General features: G+C 35.6%; 1 protein-coding gene across 13 annotated transcripts in view; it reads right to left on the bottom strand.

The window, feature by feature from the left end:
• Positions 1 to 21,012, bottom strand: part of Gpc5 (glypican 5) — a 1,453,028-nt gene that overhangs the window by 1,090,546 nt on the left and 341,470 nt on the right. For all 13 annotated transcript variants that reach the window (XR_015443722.1, XR_015443724.1, XR_015443723.1 and 10 more), the window contains one exon: positions 12,149 to 12,282. Coding sequence is in view for 10 of the 13 variants with exons in the window: in XM_087192996.1 (XP_087049122.1) it covers positions 12,149 to 12,282 (134 nt within the window). In the remaining 3 variants the exon portion in view is untranslated. The remainder of the gene's footprint in view (positions 1 to 12,148; positions 12,283 to 21,012) is intronic.

Below are 21,012 nucleotides of genomic sequence, written 5' to 3'. Positions count from 1 at the left end.
ATGTATATGTTTGTGTCTATCAGTATTACCTTAAATTGAAAAATGTAGCCAAGTCAAATAAAATGAAGATTATAAATCCACTGAGGTTACTCAATTTGCAAGACATCTAAGTTGCAGTAATCTATATACAACAATATTTTGCCAATGGAAGTTAATACCAACACAGCAGAAGAACCTTAGTCCTGTTGACTTCAAAGTCAGATACAATGAATCATATATTTGAGAAGTCAGATCTAAAAGTCTATGACTTTACAATCAGGAGAATCAACAAAAATAATTATCTTGAAAGTTCCTTCATGATCTCATTTATTGTCCTTCCAAGTCAAAAAAAACCACACACAATTCTAAAGATAATAGTGAAGATGCGTACCCTGGAAATGATTGCTTTGATTTTAGTCTTAGAATGAAGATTAAAACAACAACAACAACAAAAAAAAAAAAAAAACAGGGGCCGGGGATTTAGCTCAGTGGTTCCACCACCTGCCTTGTAAGCACAAAGTCCCGAGTTCGAGCTCCGGGACCAAAAAAAAAAAAAACAGTGTCTCTCTCTTGTGGAGTAATGCACTGTAAGCACACATTTCTTCTGCTAGTTTGAGGACAATTGTGGGGAATAGGCAACTGGATACAAATATTAGTAACTCTGGTCCTGTGTGCTCTCCATTTTCCCGAATCGTGTGTATCCACCCTTAAGACACTTTAAATGCCATTTAAAGTTCAAGATGTTGGAAATGTTCTTTCCCAGGCAAAACAAACTGAAGCACAGTGCTTGCTCGATATTCTTCCTGTGAATGGAGAAACCATGCTTCCAAATGCAGTTAATTTCACTGTATTAGTAAATGCAACAGGCTGCACTTTTTAATCTTGATTTAACCTCTATTAATTCTATGAAAACTTCTGAAATAATTTTATATACTCATTAAAACCACCAATTTCAAAATGACATTGAAAAACAACTCAATGGAACTAAATTTGAGTTTCTTTTCAATTCTGCAGCTATTTACTTACTTTCCAAAAAGAAAAAAGGAAATTCTCTTTCTGTGAGAAAAAAATAGAAAGAAAATATACCCTCCGGTATATTATTTGGGAAGAATTTCATTCACAGTTTGGTTTCATTGGCGGAGAGACATTGTGAGCCATATAGATGATATAGCCCTACAGTCACCGTCATAAACACTATTGGAAACTCTTCTACTTCTGTTTGGCAAAACTGCTACTTGCAAATAGAAGATTTTTGGAGAACCAGTTAGAAAACTGTCCAATTTAAAAGTCATTCTCCCTATCTATGGCTTGGAAAATATGTATCTTACTATTTTTTCTGTAATGAGAAATTTAGAAAAATTTATTTCTACTCACATTATCCTAAATTTGACAGCCTCAGTATTATAAACATCACAAATTAACTCGAGGCCAGAAGTTTTATGAAACACTAATGAAATTCAAGGAATATGCGCTAAATCTCATGTTCTCTGAAATTATCCTTATCTAAGTATGCAACCTATGGAAGTTCTAATTGCAGCCAGTGATAGTTACAAAAAGTTTCCTATAATTTTCAATAATTGTCACTATGAAAACAAAAAGTAGGAATCTGTTGGATACCAAACATACGTGCACATAGCCATGTCTAAGACCAATCACCATTTCCATTTATACTTCATACCAAGTAGTTGAAACTATAACTCCTTTCAAGACCAATATTGTTCAACTTTTCATTGTCTGGATTTAGGTTAATGAAATGACCACAAATTTTTTTCATGAACACCTAGAAAATAAGAACAAACTCATTTTTAAGTTTTACTTTTAATACTAGTATCAGGTGGAGCAAATTGCTTTCCAATACCACACAATTCTCTCTGTATCTGTTCATGAACTTTCTTCTTCTGGAAATGCTTTATCAGATTCTCAGTGGGATACACGATCCCCAAAGGTTAAGAACCACTGGACTAAACTTCTGCCATATGTTTGCTCTGCCTTCCGGCATTCACTCTTCCTGTGTGCCTGGCTTTTGACCCCTCCCCCCGCAGGTCTTGATCCTCATTACTCCTGTAGGTCTTGACTCGTGCCTGCCTTGAACCCCACATTCCCTCAGCGCCCGCTCTGGCCTCACCTCTGTTGCCCTCTCCTGAGCTTTGTCTTGGCCTCCTGTGCCCCGGAAGCACTTACTACACCACTCACTAAGCACTGTTTTAAATTAAACTGAAATTTTCTCATTGAAGGGACATGACCTCTATTTAGTAAATTAAACCTGCAGATCGTAAATAATAATGGCAGGGGCCGGGGATTTAGCTCAGTGGTTTCGTCGCCTGCTGTGCAAGCACAAGAACCTGAGTTCGATCCCCGGTACCAAATAAATAAATAAATAAATAAATAAATAAATAAATAAATAATGGCACCTCAAAGAAGTACTAACTTCCTTTCAGGAAATGGATTGTAAATTGCTTTCTTTAAGACATTTTAAATTTTTCTCAAAGAGTTTACTTTTTTCTGACCTATGAATATTATCATCCGTGGACTATTTGAATTTTCAATATACCGGCGAGCCCAATATATCTCAATATTGACTTACCATAGGAACAAACACACCCAGTGGACTACGGCATCAAGAACTTTACAATTTAGCTCATTTTGGTTTCATTATTAAAGTATTGTGATAAATAGGATAGGGTAATGTAACCATAAACTCATGTATTTTAAGTTAACATCCCATTTATGATGAACCTATTCCATCTACGTAATAATCCTAAATAAGATGAAGTTTTCTTACATAATTTATGGATAAATTCTTCCTTATGGTAAATTATTTTAAACACTTCACTATGGATTTGTGTGTGTGTGTGTGTGTGTGATGGACAGGATATCAACTTGTTTTAGTCCTGAATCAGAATTATGCCTCATCTCATTTGCTACCTTAAACTCTTATAATTTCAAAAGTTCTCTTTAGATTTCATTCTCAGTGAATAAAATTATTTTTCCAAGTGATAGGATTCTTATTCAAATAACCATTTAATAAACACATTAGAAGAAAATGGAAATGCTTGATACTATGTTCCAATTCAGTTCAAAGATAAAAACAATTAAACAATTAAATTAAATTAAATTATGTTTTATTTCAAACATTTAAAAATAGAATATGTCTCAAAATTCTGCTTTCCCTACCTGGGCATGAAAATTCTGATATTAAAAATATCTTCTTTTTATTAAGCACCTAGGACAGTCTCTGTTCCCAAATACTACACATCCACACATGCAGCCAATCCCTTTCATCACACATTCTTCCCTGAGAGGCTCAGCTAATTGGAATGCTTGCTGCAGAACAGATGGGGCCCTGGTGTTGAGGCTCTGTCTTAATTTATTGTCCTGGGGTTTTCCTAATTACCCACTTAATTGGCACAGCCACACCACTTTGAAATAATAATGTACAGCTAATTATCACCGATTTAAGCTTGCTAATAGCTTATTCTTACCAGCTAACTTCAAGAACTCAAGCAGGGAACAGGAACTGCCATGGGGAAATTGCTCTATCTGGGATAGTTTAGACAACTATATGAGTACAATGTCCCATACAACTGTATAGTTTGCTTCCTGCCCAAAAAGGAAAAATAGGGATGCTTTCCAAGCAAGCTGTTTAAAGGTACAGTGACTCTTTCTTGCCTTGTTCAACTCTGAAGACCTCTACAACTGGCATGTAGCACTCATCTGAGTCTTCAATTAGCTAGTTGTTAGCATGCTATGCAAACAGATGAAATGAGGTTAGGCTTGAACCAGTACAATTACATCTGCAAAGTAAAATCAAAATAATCCAACTCTATGGCTTAGTTCCTTTCTTCCCACATGGAAAGATGATTTACATAGTGCACAAAGGAGCTTAGCACATTACTTATTCAGGAACATATTTTAATAAATAAATTGTCCTTTTTCAAAAGTTAGAGCAAAAAAAAAGCACGTACCTAATAGAAGAGTTTTCTATTAAATGAATATAAAGAAGGAAGAGGGAGAAAAAAGAAAAACTGGCTAGGAACGTGGGGCTAGGAAGACATCTATATTTAGGACATTATACTATAATTTTTATTTAGCTTACACTTGTTCTGCATTTATTTTGGCACTTTTTAAAATGCAGACATCTCACTGAACCGGCTGGAACAGAGGTTAGGTAGAACTCTTGAAGACGTTGGGGTAGGAAAAGACTTTATGAACAAAACCTCAGTTGCCCGTGAATTAGCACAAACAATCCACAAGTGGGATCTCTTTTTACTAAAAAGCTTCTGCACAACAGGAGAAACCACCAGCACTGTGAAGAGACAATCTGCAATGTGGGAAAATATTTTCACCAGCAGTCCCTCAGAAAAAGTTCTACTATCTAGAATCTATAAAGAACTTAAAAAAAAATCAGACCTCCCAAATTTAAAGACCCAATCCAAAAATGGGCATCTGAAAGGAACAGACATTTCTCACACAAAGAAGTAGACATGGCAAATAAATGTATGAAAAAATGTTCAACATCACTGGTCATGCAAGAGATGCAGATGAAAACAACACTGAGATTCCACCTCACTCCAGAAAGAATGGCTGCTGTCAAGAAATCAACCAAGCACAAATGCTGGCGGGGCTGTGGGGAAAGAGGAACCCTGCTCCACTGCTGATGGGAGTGTAAACTGGTGCAACCACTGTGGAAATCAGTATGGAGACACTTCAAAAAACTAGGGTTAGAGGTCCCATTTGACATAGCTATTCCTCTGCTGGGTATCTTCCCAAAAGAATTAAAAGAATCATACCACAGTGATATATGTATGCCCATGTTCATAGCAGCACAGTTTGTAATAGCTAAAACTTGGAAACAGCCCAAATGCCCATCAACTGGAGACTGGATCAAGAAGATGTGGGTTTTTTTTTTAATAAAATGGAGTACTACTCAGCCATCAAAAATGAGAAACTAAAGACATTTATAGCTAAATGGATGCACATTGAGGTGATACTCTTAAGTGACATAAATAGGACACACTTGTGTAAATACTGAATAGTTTCTCTAGTGTGAGAAACTGAAAGTGTAAACAAGGACTAAAAGGTATAATAGATAATGTGAACTAGGAAGAAAAGGGGCAAAGGGAAGGGAGAAGTGGGAGGGGTAGAGGAAAAGAAAGAAGGGAATGGAATTAATATGAGAAAATGAAAAAAAGGAAACAAAGTCTTTGTAAATAGGGAGGGATGGAGGGGTTGAAGGAAGGACAGGGGAAGGGGGAAAAGATAAAGACCAAGAGAGTATGTAAAGGTGCATATCTCCAATGATGAATGTCATTATTATACACATAAAATGCACCAATAAAAGGATATACAAAAAATAAAAATAAATAAATAAATAAATAAAATGCAGACATCTCTAGTCTAGATTCCCTAGAAGAAGTGCCAGAGACAGGAAATTGGAGAAACAGGAGCAATTCTTTGAAAGAGTCCTCTTAAGAGAAAGGGAGTTAGGAAAATAGGAGAGGGAGGAAAGAAAAGAGTTAGGCAAGGATGTGGTTGGTCAGAGACCATAGGGAGCATGGAAGTGTAGATTTCAACATGCATTTGTTCTCACCACCTTGAAGCAAGGGGGCAGGACTCTCACACCATTGTGTCAAGTCAGTCACTGTGGGTAAGCTGCTGAAAACCAGCTGAGGTTTGTGGGAGCGTAACCCTTTCCTCCAGGAGATGGGTGATGGCCAGGCTCCAATATGACTCTCAACAATCTATCTTTCCTTCTGTGACTTTGTGTATCCCCTTCTACAATGAAAAAAGCTGAGTTGTCCAGCCTATGGAAAACTGCAGCAATGACACTGTGTGATTTCTGAGGCTAGATCATAACACTATAGCCTTTGCCTGACTCTCTCCTAGATATTTACCCTGAGGGAAGCCAGTCACAGCGATGTAGGAACATTCAGGAAGCTCTCCAAGAAACTGAGTCCTCTTGCCAAAAGCCACATCACTGAACCATCTGTGAGAAAATATTCCAGGTCTTCAGGTGACTGAAGCCTTCCTGATAGCAAACTCCATAGGGATTTAGCCAAAATCCCACAGCTAATCAGCTGCCAAATTCCTAACCCACAGAAAATTGCATAACGTACGCTGATTGCTGCTTTAAGCACTAAGTTTCAAAGTGATTTGTTAGGTAGCAATCAATAAGGGCTACAGATGGTTCCTATTTGTTGAAGGCAATTTCCCAGAGAATACAGGATCCCCGCCTTACCAGCAGTGAGGATACAGCAGCAGGAAGAAGAGAAGAGGGGCCAGTTAAGGGGAGGTGGGTAAGGCAGCAGCCAGATCTACTACCTTAGTTATCACTCATTCCATTGGTTCTGTGAAACTTGCTCTATTATAGTATTTACACGAGTATCATGTCAGAAATTTAATGTAGCGCAGATGTTTATAGTTTTGAATAAAGATAGCTTGACAAAAATCCAGAATTCTGGGCCTAGTGAAAATATTCTTCAAAAATATAGATTTTACAGACTAACAAAAGCTGAAAGAATTCATTGGTAATAATAACCAGTGAGCGCTGGAGTGCAGCTCAGTGGTAGAGTGCTTGCCTAGCATGTGGGAAGCCCTTGACTGTATTCCCAGCACCACTAAAATAATAATAATAATAATAAATGAAAGATATACAGCACTAAGTTAAAAAGGTAATTATTCTAGATAGACCTGTGAAAATGAGGGAAGTAAGCACCAGAAGGAATATATTATGTGAGTAAATAAAACTAAATATTGATTATCTAAAAATAAGAGCAATAATAATGTCTTCAAGGTTGTGAAAACATTAGTAGAAGCTAGATATTTGTTGATACAACAGCACAAAATGGGAAGAGAGTAATGGAGTAAATCTGTTCTAAATTGCTTGTATTCAATGAAGTGGTGAAAGTTGTAGTACAAATTAAAAATGCATATTGTGATCTCTATGATAAACATTAAGAAAATAATAAAGACAAATATAAAAAAATAAAAAGATAAAAATAACAAATATCTGTCTAATTCACACCAAGGCAAGAATGAAGGAATAAAGAAAAGACAAGGGGTAATGAGAAAACAAAAAGCAAGATGACAGTCTAGGACCAACCACGTCAAGATATTATTCATGACTTTAAAAAATGAACTAAACATTCCAAGACTGATTAATCATCACAATACTGCTGGCTGTCGAAACAAAACATAACAAAAGCAGGTCAAATAATAAGTCGACAATGGTTATGTTAGGGTGTAGGACATTTCACCCTGAATTATGACTGTAGAGACAAGAATATACTACCCCAAACTATAACTCTAAGAAATTACAGATACAGATACAGCTTTGAAAAGCTGCTCTTCTGTAAAAAAAATTTATTTATTTAAAGGAAATTTCCATTAGTAAACAAGCAATCTTCATTCACCATAACATTTTCCCCCATCACCTTCTCATAGTTTTTCTCCATCACCCCTAGGAGCTCCAGGCCACTATGATTTTTGATACTCTGCTTGCTATCTGAATAGGCTCAATTTCTGCCCTTTCTTTGAGTCTCAGATTTTGTGAAGCCCATGACTACATACATGACTAAAATGATTCCTTTCCTGTTAGTCTGCTTTAGGTTACTTTAATTTATATCCCAGCCAAACAACTGAAGAGAGAGGACAAAAGCCATTTTTCTGATCCCTTAAGTTATATTCATACAACTTCAAAAGAATTGTTTGAATACAAGAAGACTATATAAATTAAACTCTTCCTCCATCACAAAAACTTAAAACAATACTTTTAAGTTAGGAGGCCATAATTCTAATAATTTTAAACAACAAAAACTGCATAATATGCTACATATAAACTATAACCATATAATTTCAAAATACTATGACTTATTTAAAATGCATTTAAAATTTTTAGCAAACATAAAATAGATATACTTTCATTTACATTAGTAAAGTCACTGGTGCATTTTATTATGTATATTTTTCAGTTACTGCAGGAACTATATTACTACAGAAACTGCTAAGTTATTGTTCCAGTTTCTTTCAATAATTTAACTTGGTTTAAATCATAGAAATTAGTTTTCAATATCAGTATTATCTTGAGAATTGGCCAAAGTAAATAAAAAATAAATACCTAAGAAAAACTATCTTGGGTAGAATACTAATTTATAGGAATTAACTCAGGAAATATTGACATACATTTTAGCTTCATTTTTTTGTAAATTACACAAAGGAATTGTTTTGGTAATGATTTGGATGGGTCATTTAGATATTCACTTTCTCTTTCTTACTATCTTTTATAATAAATTTTGTTTTAATTAATGTATAATAAGAAATCAAAACAAGTCAACAGCAATACTTGGTCAATTATATTTTATTTCTATCTAAATAGTTACTATATCTACTGAACATTATAATAAAAAATGATCTTAGCATAGGAAATGACGAAAAAAGATTATTAAAAACTTGAATATTACCAGCATTCGTGAAAATTTTGACTGAAGAAATGTTAACTATTTTCTAGTTAGGGAAGCATTATTTTTAAAAGCATTTTTATCTATGCTTTAAAATAATAATGGGAGTGCCAATACATATCCATATACAAATATATCTTTATTTTCTCAGAAATGATTCAGAAAGTTGAGCTAGGCATAGTCTTCAATTCCTGCTGTACTGGCTATACTGCCCTGTTCTATCTATATGTTATCCTCATTCGGCTTACTAGCTGACAACAGTTGCCTCTGTGAAAGCTGCTATATTTGAACTTGGAATGAGTTTAAGGGGAAAAACGAGAAACAAGTAAAAAAAAATATTGTTTTAAGAGCATGTTGGAAAACATGGCTCAGAGTTTAAAAAATTTAAGTTGGAACCTTACTTGTAACACATAAATCAACATTCTCTCTATAATAAATATAATAAGAAAAAAACTATAATAGCATATATTTTGATTTGGTGCAGAAAATTTTTTAAACAAAGTAATTTTATACACTTGATATCAAAGTTAAGAATTTCTATTTAACAAAGATAATTCTAGCCTAAGTTACTCATGACATAAATTTTGCTTACATTCAAGTGAAATTTTAGAAAATGTTTCCAATCCCCAAACTGACAAGTAGTATAAAGAACATGAAAAAGGAATTCCTACAAATGGCTAAATTATATTTAAAAAGGAATCTAATAAGAAAACAGTTAACAAAGCGAACTCAGAAAAATCCAAGAAGCTATAGGAAATAATATAAATTTTAAAGACTAAAGTTAATATGTTTAGAGTGACAAAATGAGACTGGAATGTGAATTTATAGGGGAAAAAAGACAAGAAAAAATACTTAGAATTTAACTACAGAGGGAAAAAGAAACCACTCTATCATTTCAAAGGGAACTCAGCCTCTCACCTAGTTCCCTGTTCACAGCTTCAGGGCACCCCCTGGGAAGGAAGGCTTGGTTCCCTTAAGAAAGAGTCCTGCATAAGCACAAAATGATACAGTATAACTCTTCCTCTACGTGTTTCTCAAAAATTCCCACACACTAGCTCTGAGCTGACTTTCACCTTGTAGATCCAAACTACTACTATGCTGTCAATATAAATGGAAGCTCATAGAAGTCAAATAAAGATGGGGTTCTAGGCTCAGCCTGACTCCCACTGGACCAGTGAACCCAAAGACCCACTCTATTAATTTCATTCTTTTCAACACACGTTTGACACAGTCTCACTTGCCCTCTGTACAATCTCCATATTGCATCCCAAACTCATAGAGTGAAGGGCAAACTGAAATCTCTAAAACTACCTCTCCCTACAAAAGTAGTAAAACAAAAGAATAGCTGACCTCTTGGAACTGCTAAAGTTAGGACCATCACCAAAGTTATAATAAATGTGCAGGTGGTATTTTCTAACCCTTAGCATTGACCTCACCTGCTTGGCTGGACTTTGCAAACTAGAGGATGGCTGGTTTATGAAAAAGAGAGGCACAAGTTGACTCCAATTACAGATGTTCCTTTGTATATGCTGTAAACCAAAGCAAGTTAAAATAAGTCCTTGAGTGTGTGGCTATAGCCTACTTATAGAATAACTCCCAAAATTTTTATGTGTGGAAGAAAAGTTTCTTTTGCTTGCTCATTTGCAAGAGGCTCTGACATTGGGCCAGATGACCCAAGTACATCTATGAAATGATGCATGAAATTTCTCGCTTTGTCTGGTTGTTTGCTTGTTGGTTAGTTAAGCTGGTTTACTACTGAGCCCTCATAGAAACTACACACTTGGGATGATCACACAACTAACTATGCAACCTGAGAAGCCTAGGATGAACTAAATGTGTCTGATATGCCAGGCTATAAGATTAAGTTCTATGATCTGTTGAAAATTAGGCTCAATAGAGTGAACAAACAAGTAATATGCATGAAAATGTTGCCAGACTCAGTATCTATTCTGGCCATATCATCCCACCTACTTCAACTGAAATTGATGACCTCTTGGGGAATAATCAGTTGATGGAGGATAAATAAAATTCAGACTTAGCATATGAATAGATGTGCACAATATATAGGCAAGAAGCCAAAATATGCTGCCATGACAATTAAGCACTACTGAATAGTGATCGTTTAAAAAGCAGTGTCAAACTGAAATGTTTACGTGGACTGGAGTACATTCTTCCTTGTCCTGGACTCGGGGGAGTACAAGTGTGGGCCCATGATGCATTCATCCCGATTCAAGGCTGATGGATGACAGCAGCTGAGTGCTCAGAGATACAGAAAAGTGAACTTGCAAGATCGGCAACAAGGTGATCAATTCAGTGGCCAGTTTTACTTCTAAGACTTTCCACTCCTATGAGCCTCTCATCGTTGTAACATTTCAACTGTGCCTGCTTATTTCACTACTGAATAAACAGCGCTGAGTGTGGAGTTTTGTTTTGTTTTTTGACTGGGCTGTTATGGTCCTGAAACATACATGATCTTTAAGGACTGAGCATCTTCCTCAGATAGGAAGATGTTTTGTTGTTTGTTTGTGTTTGGTTTTGCTTCATTAAGAGCCTCCCTAGGTAAAATACACCAATTTTTCAGATCCAAGAAATGACTGCTGATCATTCATTATAGGTTTTTTCAAGGAAAAAAAAAAAGAACAACTGCATTACATACAAATCATCAGTTCTTTTCAACTGTTAGTAAATAGCTACTGGACCCATTCTGGATCCAGGGCTTATAGACCATCTGAGGAGAGAATAAGGCATTAGATGTGCTATCCTGAAAAAAGAAAGAAACAGATTTTAGACAACAGAGATTCAAGTACATATATTTTAGGTATGAATTGTCTATAAGGTATTATTATAAATGATTATTTGAACAAGTAAGCAAATATATAAAATTCTGAATTTTAGTTCAATTCAAAAAACACTGAGAATCTAGTATTTCAAAATCATACCTTGGTTAACTAAATATTAAAAAGTAACATTTCCTGGTACTAGGGATTTAGCTCAGTAGTTCTGCTGCCTGCCTCACAAGTACAGGGTCCTGAGTTCAATCCCTGGTACCAAAAAAAAAAAAAAAAAAAAAAACCGTTTGCTAAAGTTTCAAGCGTTTTGAGCTTAAGCACCAATTATTAAGAAAAGAAACACAATGAAGGCTTTAATTTAACATGTGAAATAATGGTGGGCATAGTAGGAGAAATGTAAGTTGTAGAAGCAAGCCCTAATCAATGCTTACTATTTTGTATCAAGTCATATTCAGCATTCTGGGTAAAAAGTATGAAAACTGCTCTTTATCTAGTTATCTTTAAACAATCTTACATATTCAGCTATATTTATCACATCATTTAAGTGTATTCTGTCCTAAACAGTCCAAGAGTCACCACTAGCCATTTGTAGAATTTAGATTATAGTAAACTAAAATTAAACTGAAAATTCAATCTTTAGTCACAACAATCACTCTAAATGAACAATGATCACATGTGCCTGGATCTGCCATATTATAATATAGAATAACTTCTATTACCATAGGAATTTTTATTGGTCTCATAAGCTGAATTTATCTTCCAGATTAATGAAGCAGGTGGAGCCATTGGATTTTAAAGTGAATAAATGTTGATCTTTTTTCTTCCATTCTGTATTAGGGTCTACTTAATGAATACATTCTATTCTGTTGTAAAATTAACGGCTTACTTTCTTTTCTCTTTCTGGTTGTAAAACAAATGTCTTACTTTCTTCTGTTGGCAAGCGTCTCTTCACCATTCCTTACAGAGATCTTCATTCCGTGCTTCTCCTTACTTGGATCAAAAGAACAACGAGGGCTTTGTGTGGGTGCTCTTACTGGACGGCCACAGATCTTATTCACCTTTTAAATGGAAAACATCAAAAGACAGTTAGAAACTATGCTTCAGATTTTCTGAGAATGCACTGTTTTATGCAGTCAAAAGCAATAACTTGTTCTTGCTTTTATCTCAATAATAAGCCTTAATACATGCAATGATTGCTAGTTTTTCACAGAGGGGATCAAATTACCCATATAAAATAGAAATCAGAATAAATTAATGTCATGTTCATGGATGCAGTGTGCAAAATATGTAAAGTGAGAAATAAATTCATAATATGATCAGCTTGTAAAAATCTAGCTACTTAGCCAAAATGGATATTATTTATGGTTTGCACATTTATGAACAATCACATGCTAGTGTTGATTTTGAAATAAAATAATTTGTTACTGATATGGGTTCCTTTTCTAAATGAGTTCTAAGACTAAAAGGAAATGTCTTCATGGTTTCTTTTTATAATTCCTTCTTAGAAACAATAATGAGTATGTTTATGTGAAGATCTTATTCTGTAATCGTTCTATATCTTTGTCCTTAATCTGGTGAGATTTTTTCAGGGTGTTATTATGGTTACATTTAAAAATAGTAATTTATCCAAGTAGAAAATTCTCTTTTTGAAAATATTTATGTACCAAATATAATTTGCATAATTGTTGTTGCAAAAATTAAGTTATTAATTTACCATGTAATATATCAAAAATACTCTTTTGGTAAGATGTACTTGAAGAGGAAGAGCAATATACCTGAAAATATATAAGACATTGCCCTAGAGACAAGAAACTTTGATTCTTGCCTAATTTTTCTTCCCTTAGTGCTAAGAACTTGAAAACATGACACAACATCTTTGAAGCTGGTTATCTCATATTTAAAATGAAAAGGATAAATTATTCCAAAGTTCTCCATTTCTTTGAGTTTTCCAGACAATATGCATTAGAGAAGATATGCATTTTACCCATTCATTCATTTTCCCCACTTACCCATTTTACCCATACTTATTTTCCTTCTAATAATTGCAAGCCATATGAATTAAATGTTATGAGATAAAGGATGTTTAATCAAATTTTCCCTAACAGACTTTACAAAAGAAAAAGATTCCCCCAGTTATCAAAATGCAAACTACGTGTGTCAGTCTGGACATCAGAAGGATGTCCCAACTGGACATCATCCCATTTGGGGTGATGGAAGAGAAGGTGCATCCACAGACTATCCTGGCAAAGTGTACTCCATTCAGATGATGCTTTGAGCATCTGTTGGGCTTTAATATACTGAAGTTTATTTTAATTCAATCAAATCAAAAATAAGTATTTATTGTACTCCATTAAGTGCTCGCAGTACAAATATGAATAAAGTGTAGCCTCACATGCACTGAGTTGAAATGAAAGCTATACATGCAAAACAGCCATTGCATTATTGCATGAATTACATGAAGGCCAGTAACATTGTGACACACAGAAAATGAGTGGATCCACTCTGTTTGGGGCGCTGAGGAAAATGCTTCAGGAAGTCACATTTGAATAACAGATTAAAGGATGAATTAGAAGTTTGTAAGGTGGAAAAGGCAGGGGCAAAGATTCCAGAAAAGAGTAGACTAGCAAAGAGCAACAACTTAACATACACAGATAGAGCCAAAGCATATGGTATAAGAAAGAACTAGAGCAAGAAACAAGAATGTGAAAAACATGAAAAGACAAAGATACGACTTGACTGCCATGCTAAATAAGTTGCTACAGCAAATGGAATACAGAAAAAACTTTCCAAGGCAGGAAGTGATTGCCACAAGAGCAAAATGATCATAGCAGCAGAGTGAGAGGAAAGAGAACTGCAGGCCAAGGGAGAAACTTTAGGGCTCAAGGTCAATGCCAGAAGCCCAAAAAGGAAGCAGATGTAAGAGATACTCAGGGGACAGACAGTAGCACCTGGAGACTGACAAGGTAAATAATCTCAGAGCCAAGAATAATGATGAAAGGCAGAGGGAAAATTCTGAGAGAGAGTTGCCAAAAACTATGAATCTGATATAGAAAATGGCTAAAAGTTTGATTTACCTGGAAAGAAGGGGTCATGAGAGGTAATAGTAAAAGGAAATGATGTTTGAGGTGTAGTTGGAGACAGATTTTGGAGGGTAGGTTGGATATAAATCTTTGAATATCAGGCTAAAAAGGCAAAAGTCCTTGTTGGTTGCTGAATGGAAATGTAACACTAAATCTGGTTGTTAGCAAATGCATTTGGCAGCATTATATGCTGAAATAGAGAAAACAAAAAAACTCAAGACAGGTAATGTGTGAACAGACTCCTCTAGTTTTTCAAGGAAAGGAATTTTAATCTTGAACTACAGTAGTGACAGTGCGGATAGAAGTAAAACCAACAGGACTTACAGAGTGACTGTTAGGTGAGAAGTGAGACAAAAGTAAGATCAAGGTGTTACTGGGCTTGGAGCGAATTTCCAATCCGAGGCTAAAAAGCAGTGATAGTGGAGTGTACATACATTAGCAAGGTGCTAAACATTCAAAAAACGAAAGAGGAAAAAATCCTTGTTAACAACTAGTAACAAGAAGGAGAGGACGATGATGTAATTAATGGTGGAAATGCCCACAGTTAAGAACACTTGGGCATTGCACGCTGTGAGACATTTCAAAATAGACAGCAAGGCAATCAGAATCTGTGATCATGATCTAACGTGACTAGCAACAGGGCCTCAGGCAAGTTATGGAAGTCCTATTAATCTCAGTTTTTTTCATCCTTGAAATTCAAGAAATGAAACCACTTTGCAGTTATGAGTTAAGAGAAATCTTTTTCCACTGTGTCCCTCCCATGGTGGACCTAAAACCCTATCTGCTATTGAACGTACAGGTAGGAAGATGGAAAACTGAAAACTACCAGCTTTATCTGATCTCTATTCTCATCATCACTTGCAATTTTATTTACAAATACAAAAAAAATACATTAACCAAGGACTTATAAGGTATTTTTGATTGCGTCTAAAGATACAAACATATATAGCAGATTCCAGTAAATACAAGTAAATTTCAAAGCCCTTTTATTTGTTGAGTTGCTGTCAGAGAGCTCTGCTGCATATTTTATTGAAAGTCAACAGAAAACCATCTGTCACCAGGACATTAGTTTGTCATCTTAGGTCCCCTGAGGTGAGTCAATTTGGGCAGCCCATTTCAATACTAGTACCTTCTCGCTATTGAAGAAACCTTCACACTTACATTGACAGTTTTTCATCTTTGACTCATACTTCAATTTCCTCCTTCTTTTCCTCCCTGGTCTCTAGGATTCTCTTCTGCAATCTGTCTGAAGTGTCTACAAAAAAAAAATTGTTTTCCTCCCTAATGCTTATCAACTCCTGCATTAAGTCCTATCTCTGACTTCCCACTGATTTTCAAGTCCTCATCTCACCTTGAAATTACTCTGAGTTGCTCTAACCCATCTCACTCCTCCCAATGTTTTAAGTGTTGGTTTCAACAACTCCTTCTTACTTAGCTGCCTTTCTTCCTTCTCAAAGGAATCTTGGCATCACATACAAAGTATGAATGTATCTTTAGTTAGCACATCAACAGAAACTACACAAGGGATCACTCCTGCCTCACCCCAGCGGAAGTGCTGGATTACACATATGTACCACATGCCTGGCTACCCTTATGGTTTTGGAGGTAAATGAAGGGTAAAACCCATCAACAAAACACAGAATGAAGAAAAGTTGCCCAGAGATGAAATCTATTTTCTTAACTTTACTGAATAAAAACCAATTAGAAAAGAAGTAGATTGGGCCATATCTTGGGGGTTGGATCAGAAAGTAAAAGAAAGGCCAGCAACTAACTGCCAGGATCATTATGTTTAGGCTTTGTTTTGCCGACTATGGTAATATAATAACAACTAATATGAAATGGAACAGAATTATCAAAGTCTTGTTTTCAGAAGATTTAGAAGGATCATTTCAACAAAGCAGAAGCTATTCCCATATGTAAAATAATATTACTGAGGAAGAACCAGTGGAATTGGAGAACAAGATGAAGATAAAGCTCTTTCATAAACAGAATGAATGGGATTTAGCCCTGAGATAAGAAAGAAGTAGCTATAGCTATTGGCAGTTTTGAATGTGATAACCAGGATATTTTAGAAGCAATAACTGATATATGGAATTTAGCAAATGTATCTGTACTTGGAGTACTGATTAATTCTCTTTTAGAATTTTTCTTTTGAGGAATTTTTAGATGGCAATTCTAAATGATTAGAGATTTTAAAAAGCAAGTTAACATACAGAATCATCTGCAAAAGCCAATAGTTAAACCTAGGAAAATGGATGAAAATACAAAATGTACATATAATGTAAACAAGTTCAGAAAAAAATCTTTCAGGGGCAGAAGGAGAAAGAGAACTCAGATAATATACCTTCTTCCCCTGACCTAAAATAAACAGGAGGCTAACAAAGGGTGTTTGCTGTTTATGTCAATAAAAGTGAAAAGACTATAGAATCATCCCCTAAAACTATGAAATAACCACCATAAACAAATGATGCACATACTACTTAGAAATTAAAGATACAAATAACTGCAGAAACTAGCTATGGAAAAGGTATAAAAATTATAACCATAATATGACTGTTAAAGTGCTAGTGGATTCCAGAATTCCAACAAAGAATATATATGTAGGGAGTTGTAAGTTATAGGGAATCTTTAAATATATGTGATCCATGGGAGAATTCTAAATTTGTACAAGGTACCAAGTTCTTAGAGACAAATAAATAAGGCAATGGTAAGTTGAATATGAGAGAAAATACTGTCTCATCCTTGGAAGAGCTACAGATATATTTAGTTTGTAGTTAGCAAAGACCACAGAAGGCGTCTTTTTAAAATGTTTACTTGGAGGCACGAAGTATCTAGGCTTCAGGGGTTGCCTGCTCTTTGTCTTCTCCACTCCCTTATAATTTTTCAGAAGTTGCCTCTAAATAGGGTTTCTGCTGTTATCTTCAATCATCTTCTGCTGGGTCTACTGTGAGCAGCGATTTCATTCTGCATTACTAATTTTGTACACCTAAAAATTAATCCACCAGAGGGAGCTTCTGCATTTCAACCCTATTCATCATCAATTAAACTTATGTATATGTCCAATTAAAATCAATTAGTTCAGAACTCCTAAGAAGAATCCAACTTGTTAGTTGAAATAAAAAGGTGATGTGATAAAAAATTACAGTGAATGTTTAAATTTAAAAAAAAAATTTATTAGAGGGACAGACACATGGCCATTACTCTCCCTCAAAATACTCCTTCTCACTTTGCTCACATTTACTGCATAGTTAGTTCACTTTGACCACACTTACTGCATAGTTCTTGCTACTATCTGAAGCAGTTCTGGAACTCCTCTCTTGTGAGTGTCTTTATATATACTGTCATGGCAACTTCAGTGCCCTGAATTGATGCAAAATGTTTACCTGTTGGAATCATTTTGGCTTTGGGGAAGAGCCAGAAGTTGCAAAGTGCCAGATCCAGTGAATTAAGTGGATGAAGACACACTATAACATTTTTATTTTAGAGAAATTGCCACAAACTTTTTTTTTGTATTAAATTCTTTTATTGGTACATTGTAGGTATACAACACAATTACATTTCTCATTGGGAATTGCACCTTTATATAATGCATCTTGGTTCTTATTTTTTCCCCATTCCTAGCCCTCCCTTCACCCCCTCCACCCTTCCCTATTTACAAAGACTTTATTTCCATTTTTTCCATTTCTCATCATTTTTTCTTTCCCTTCTTTCCTTTCCCCTGCCCCTCCCACTACCCCTACCCATTTGGACCTTTTCTTCCTATTTTACATTATCGATTATTCATTCTAATCATTGGTACATTTTAGGTATACAATATAATGACATTCATCATTGGAAATTTGCACCTTTACATAATCTCTCTTGGTTCTTATTTCTCACCCTTGCCCAGCCCCCCCTTCAACCCCTCCAGTCCTATTTACAAAGATTTTGTTCCTATTTTTCCATTTTCTCACATTAATTCCATTCCCTTCTATCCTTTCCCCTAGCCCTCCCACTTCCTTCCCCTTTGCCCCTTTTCTTCCTATTTCATATTACCTATTATACATTTAGTCCTTATTTACACTTTCAGTTTCTCACACCAGAGAAACTATTCAGTATTTACACATTTGTGTCCTATTTATTGCACTTAAGAGTATTGCCTCAATGTGCATCCACTTAGCTATAAATGTCTCTAATTTCTCATTTTTTATGGCTGAGTAGTACTCCATTTTATAAAAAAAAAATACATTTTCTTTATCCAGTCTCCAGTTGATGGGCATTTGGGCTGTTTCCAAGTTTTAACTATTACAAACTGCGCTGCTATGAACATGGGTGCACATATATCACTGTGGTATGATTCTTTTAATTCTTTGGGGAAGATCCCCAGCAGTGGAATAGCGGGGTCAAATGGGACTTCCAGTCCTAGTTCTTTGAGGTATCTCCATACTGATTTCCACAGTGCTTGCACCGGTCTACACTCCCACCAGCAGTGGAGCAGGGTTCCTCTTTCCCCACAGCCCTGCCAGCATTTCTTATTGGTTGATTTCATGATAGCAGCCATTCTTTCTGGAGTGAAGTGAAATCTCAGCATTGTTTTCATTTGCTCTCAAATGACTAGTGATGTTGAACATTTTTTCATGTATTTATTTGTTATTTCTACTTCTTTGTCTGAGAAATGTCTGTTCATTTCAGATGCCCATTTTTGGACTGGGTCTTTAAATTTGGGAGGTCTGATCTTTTGAAGTTCTTTATAGATTCAAGATAGTAGATCTTTGTCTGAGGAAGAGCAGGTGAAGATTTTTTCCCATATGCCACAAACTTTTAATTGATTCAGGACATCATTTTCAGGCAGCCATGAAAAGACGCTCATGAAAGAAACCTTCTAGGACTGCTTCAGAAAGTAGCAAGAACTATGGAGTAAGTGTGTTCAAAGTGGTAAGCAGTATTTTGATGGAGATTAATGGACATGTGTCTTGTATTGTAATAATTTTAAATTATTTATTTAAACATTCATTATATCCATTGACAATACTAAAAATGTTCAGGTACTAAAATCTTTATAAAAATCTTGTCTTTTAGTGAAACTATTAGACTGATGCTTTATAGCAAATATGTTCAAATAAGAAATGGAAAACCAACCCAAAGCAGTGTGATGTGTCCTGACTCACGTGTCTTGTACTCAGTGACAGATTCTGAAAATCTATCAAGAATTTCAATGATTTCCCCTCTTTCTCCCATTTGAACATATGTGTTAATCAGGTTTTCATTGCTTTGACCTGACATAAACAACTTGAAGGAAAAATTTATTTTGACTCACCGTTTCAGAGATTTCAGATTATCATCAGTTGGTTTCACCCTTTCTGAACCCTGGGGTAAGGCAGGGAGTTATGGTGGATGGGCATGGCAGAGGAATACTGCTTGTCTCATGATGGCCAGGGAGCAGAGAGAATGACAGAACCAGAAAGGAAGACAAAATATAACTTTCAAAGTCACTGCCCAAGTAAATTGTTTCATGCTGTTAGGGCTCACCTTCCAAAAAGTCCATCCAGCTATGAACTCCACCAATGGATTAATCCAGCAATGAAGTTAATGAGTCATTGGGGAACACTTCATATTTAAATCATAATGCCTACTTTTTCTCTCCTTCCTTCTTTATGTCCCTTTCTTTCTTCCTTCCTTCTTTCCTCCCTTCCTTCCTTATCTCTTGATTGCAGATATAGCAACATATTAGTTTGGCAAGTTCCAACAACAGAAAGCCAGTCATATGGATTTTCATTCTTGTTTTATTATGGATTACAATATTGTCAAATAAATTGAACACCTACTATTTGTGAAGCATTATTCTAAGAGATAGGAACCTGCTCTCAAAGAGTTTATATTCTAATCGGAAAAACCAAAATTCTAGCAATAAACAGATTTCGTTATGTCTTCAGTAATGGTATTCAATTAAAGACAAGTCATTGATACAGGGTGGGTTGGAATGGGCATCAAATGCTTCTATCAGGTAGTCGAGAAAGACTTTTTCAGAAAGTAGTATTTCAATTGTGCTCTAAATGAAGATAAGCGGCAGCAATGAGGAAGTTGTAAGGAAAAGCCCATGTGCAGATAGAACAGTAAGTAGAACAGGTCTGCCAATAGAGGGAAAGAACCCCACTGCAGCTGGAAAATGTCACCTAGTGCTAGGACTGAAAGGGACGAGGTCAGAGAGAATGGCCATCCTGTAGTTCATATATGCTCTGTCAAAGGGTGAGTTTGTGTGCTATGCGAGCTAGGAAGGCTTGAAGAGTATTGACCATGGTGATAGTGTGACCTTTTTGTCTTTTAAAACCATCATACTGGCTATTGTTTAGAGAGAAGTCTTGACAGAACATAAGAAAGTGATAGACACAATAGAAGTACTGAGGTCTGATATGGAAGTTTTTGCTGTGTTTCAGGGGGCAGATAATGCTGGCTTTGCTAAGGGTAGCCCATGAGGATGAGACCCAACAGGAAGGTATATGTATTCTGAAGATGGAGATAGCAGAATTTGAACACAGCAGCTGAAAGAAACATGGGCCAAGAACTGACTCAGGTATCTTTCCTCTCAACCAACTAGGAAAACAGGAGTATCATTAAATAAGATGAAGAAGACTAAGGGGAGAGAGAGTTTGGGGAGAAATTAAAATTCTCTCTTGGACATGTATAGCTTCCTGCGAATAGTATTCCTCCAGGAGGAGCTGTCAAGTAAGT

Source organism: Heterocephalus glaber, unplaced genomic scaffold (assembly GCF_053883595.1).
Source record: "Heterocephalus glaber isolate CG9 unplaced genomic scaffold, H.glaber_assembly_v1.0 deba00001577, whole genome shotgun sequence".
NCBI lineage: Eukaryota > Metazoa > Chordata > Mammalia > Rodentia > Bathyergidae > Heterocephalus > Heterocephalus glaber.
This window is presented reverse-complemented; position numbering and strand designations above follow the sequence as displayed.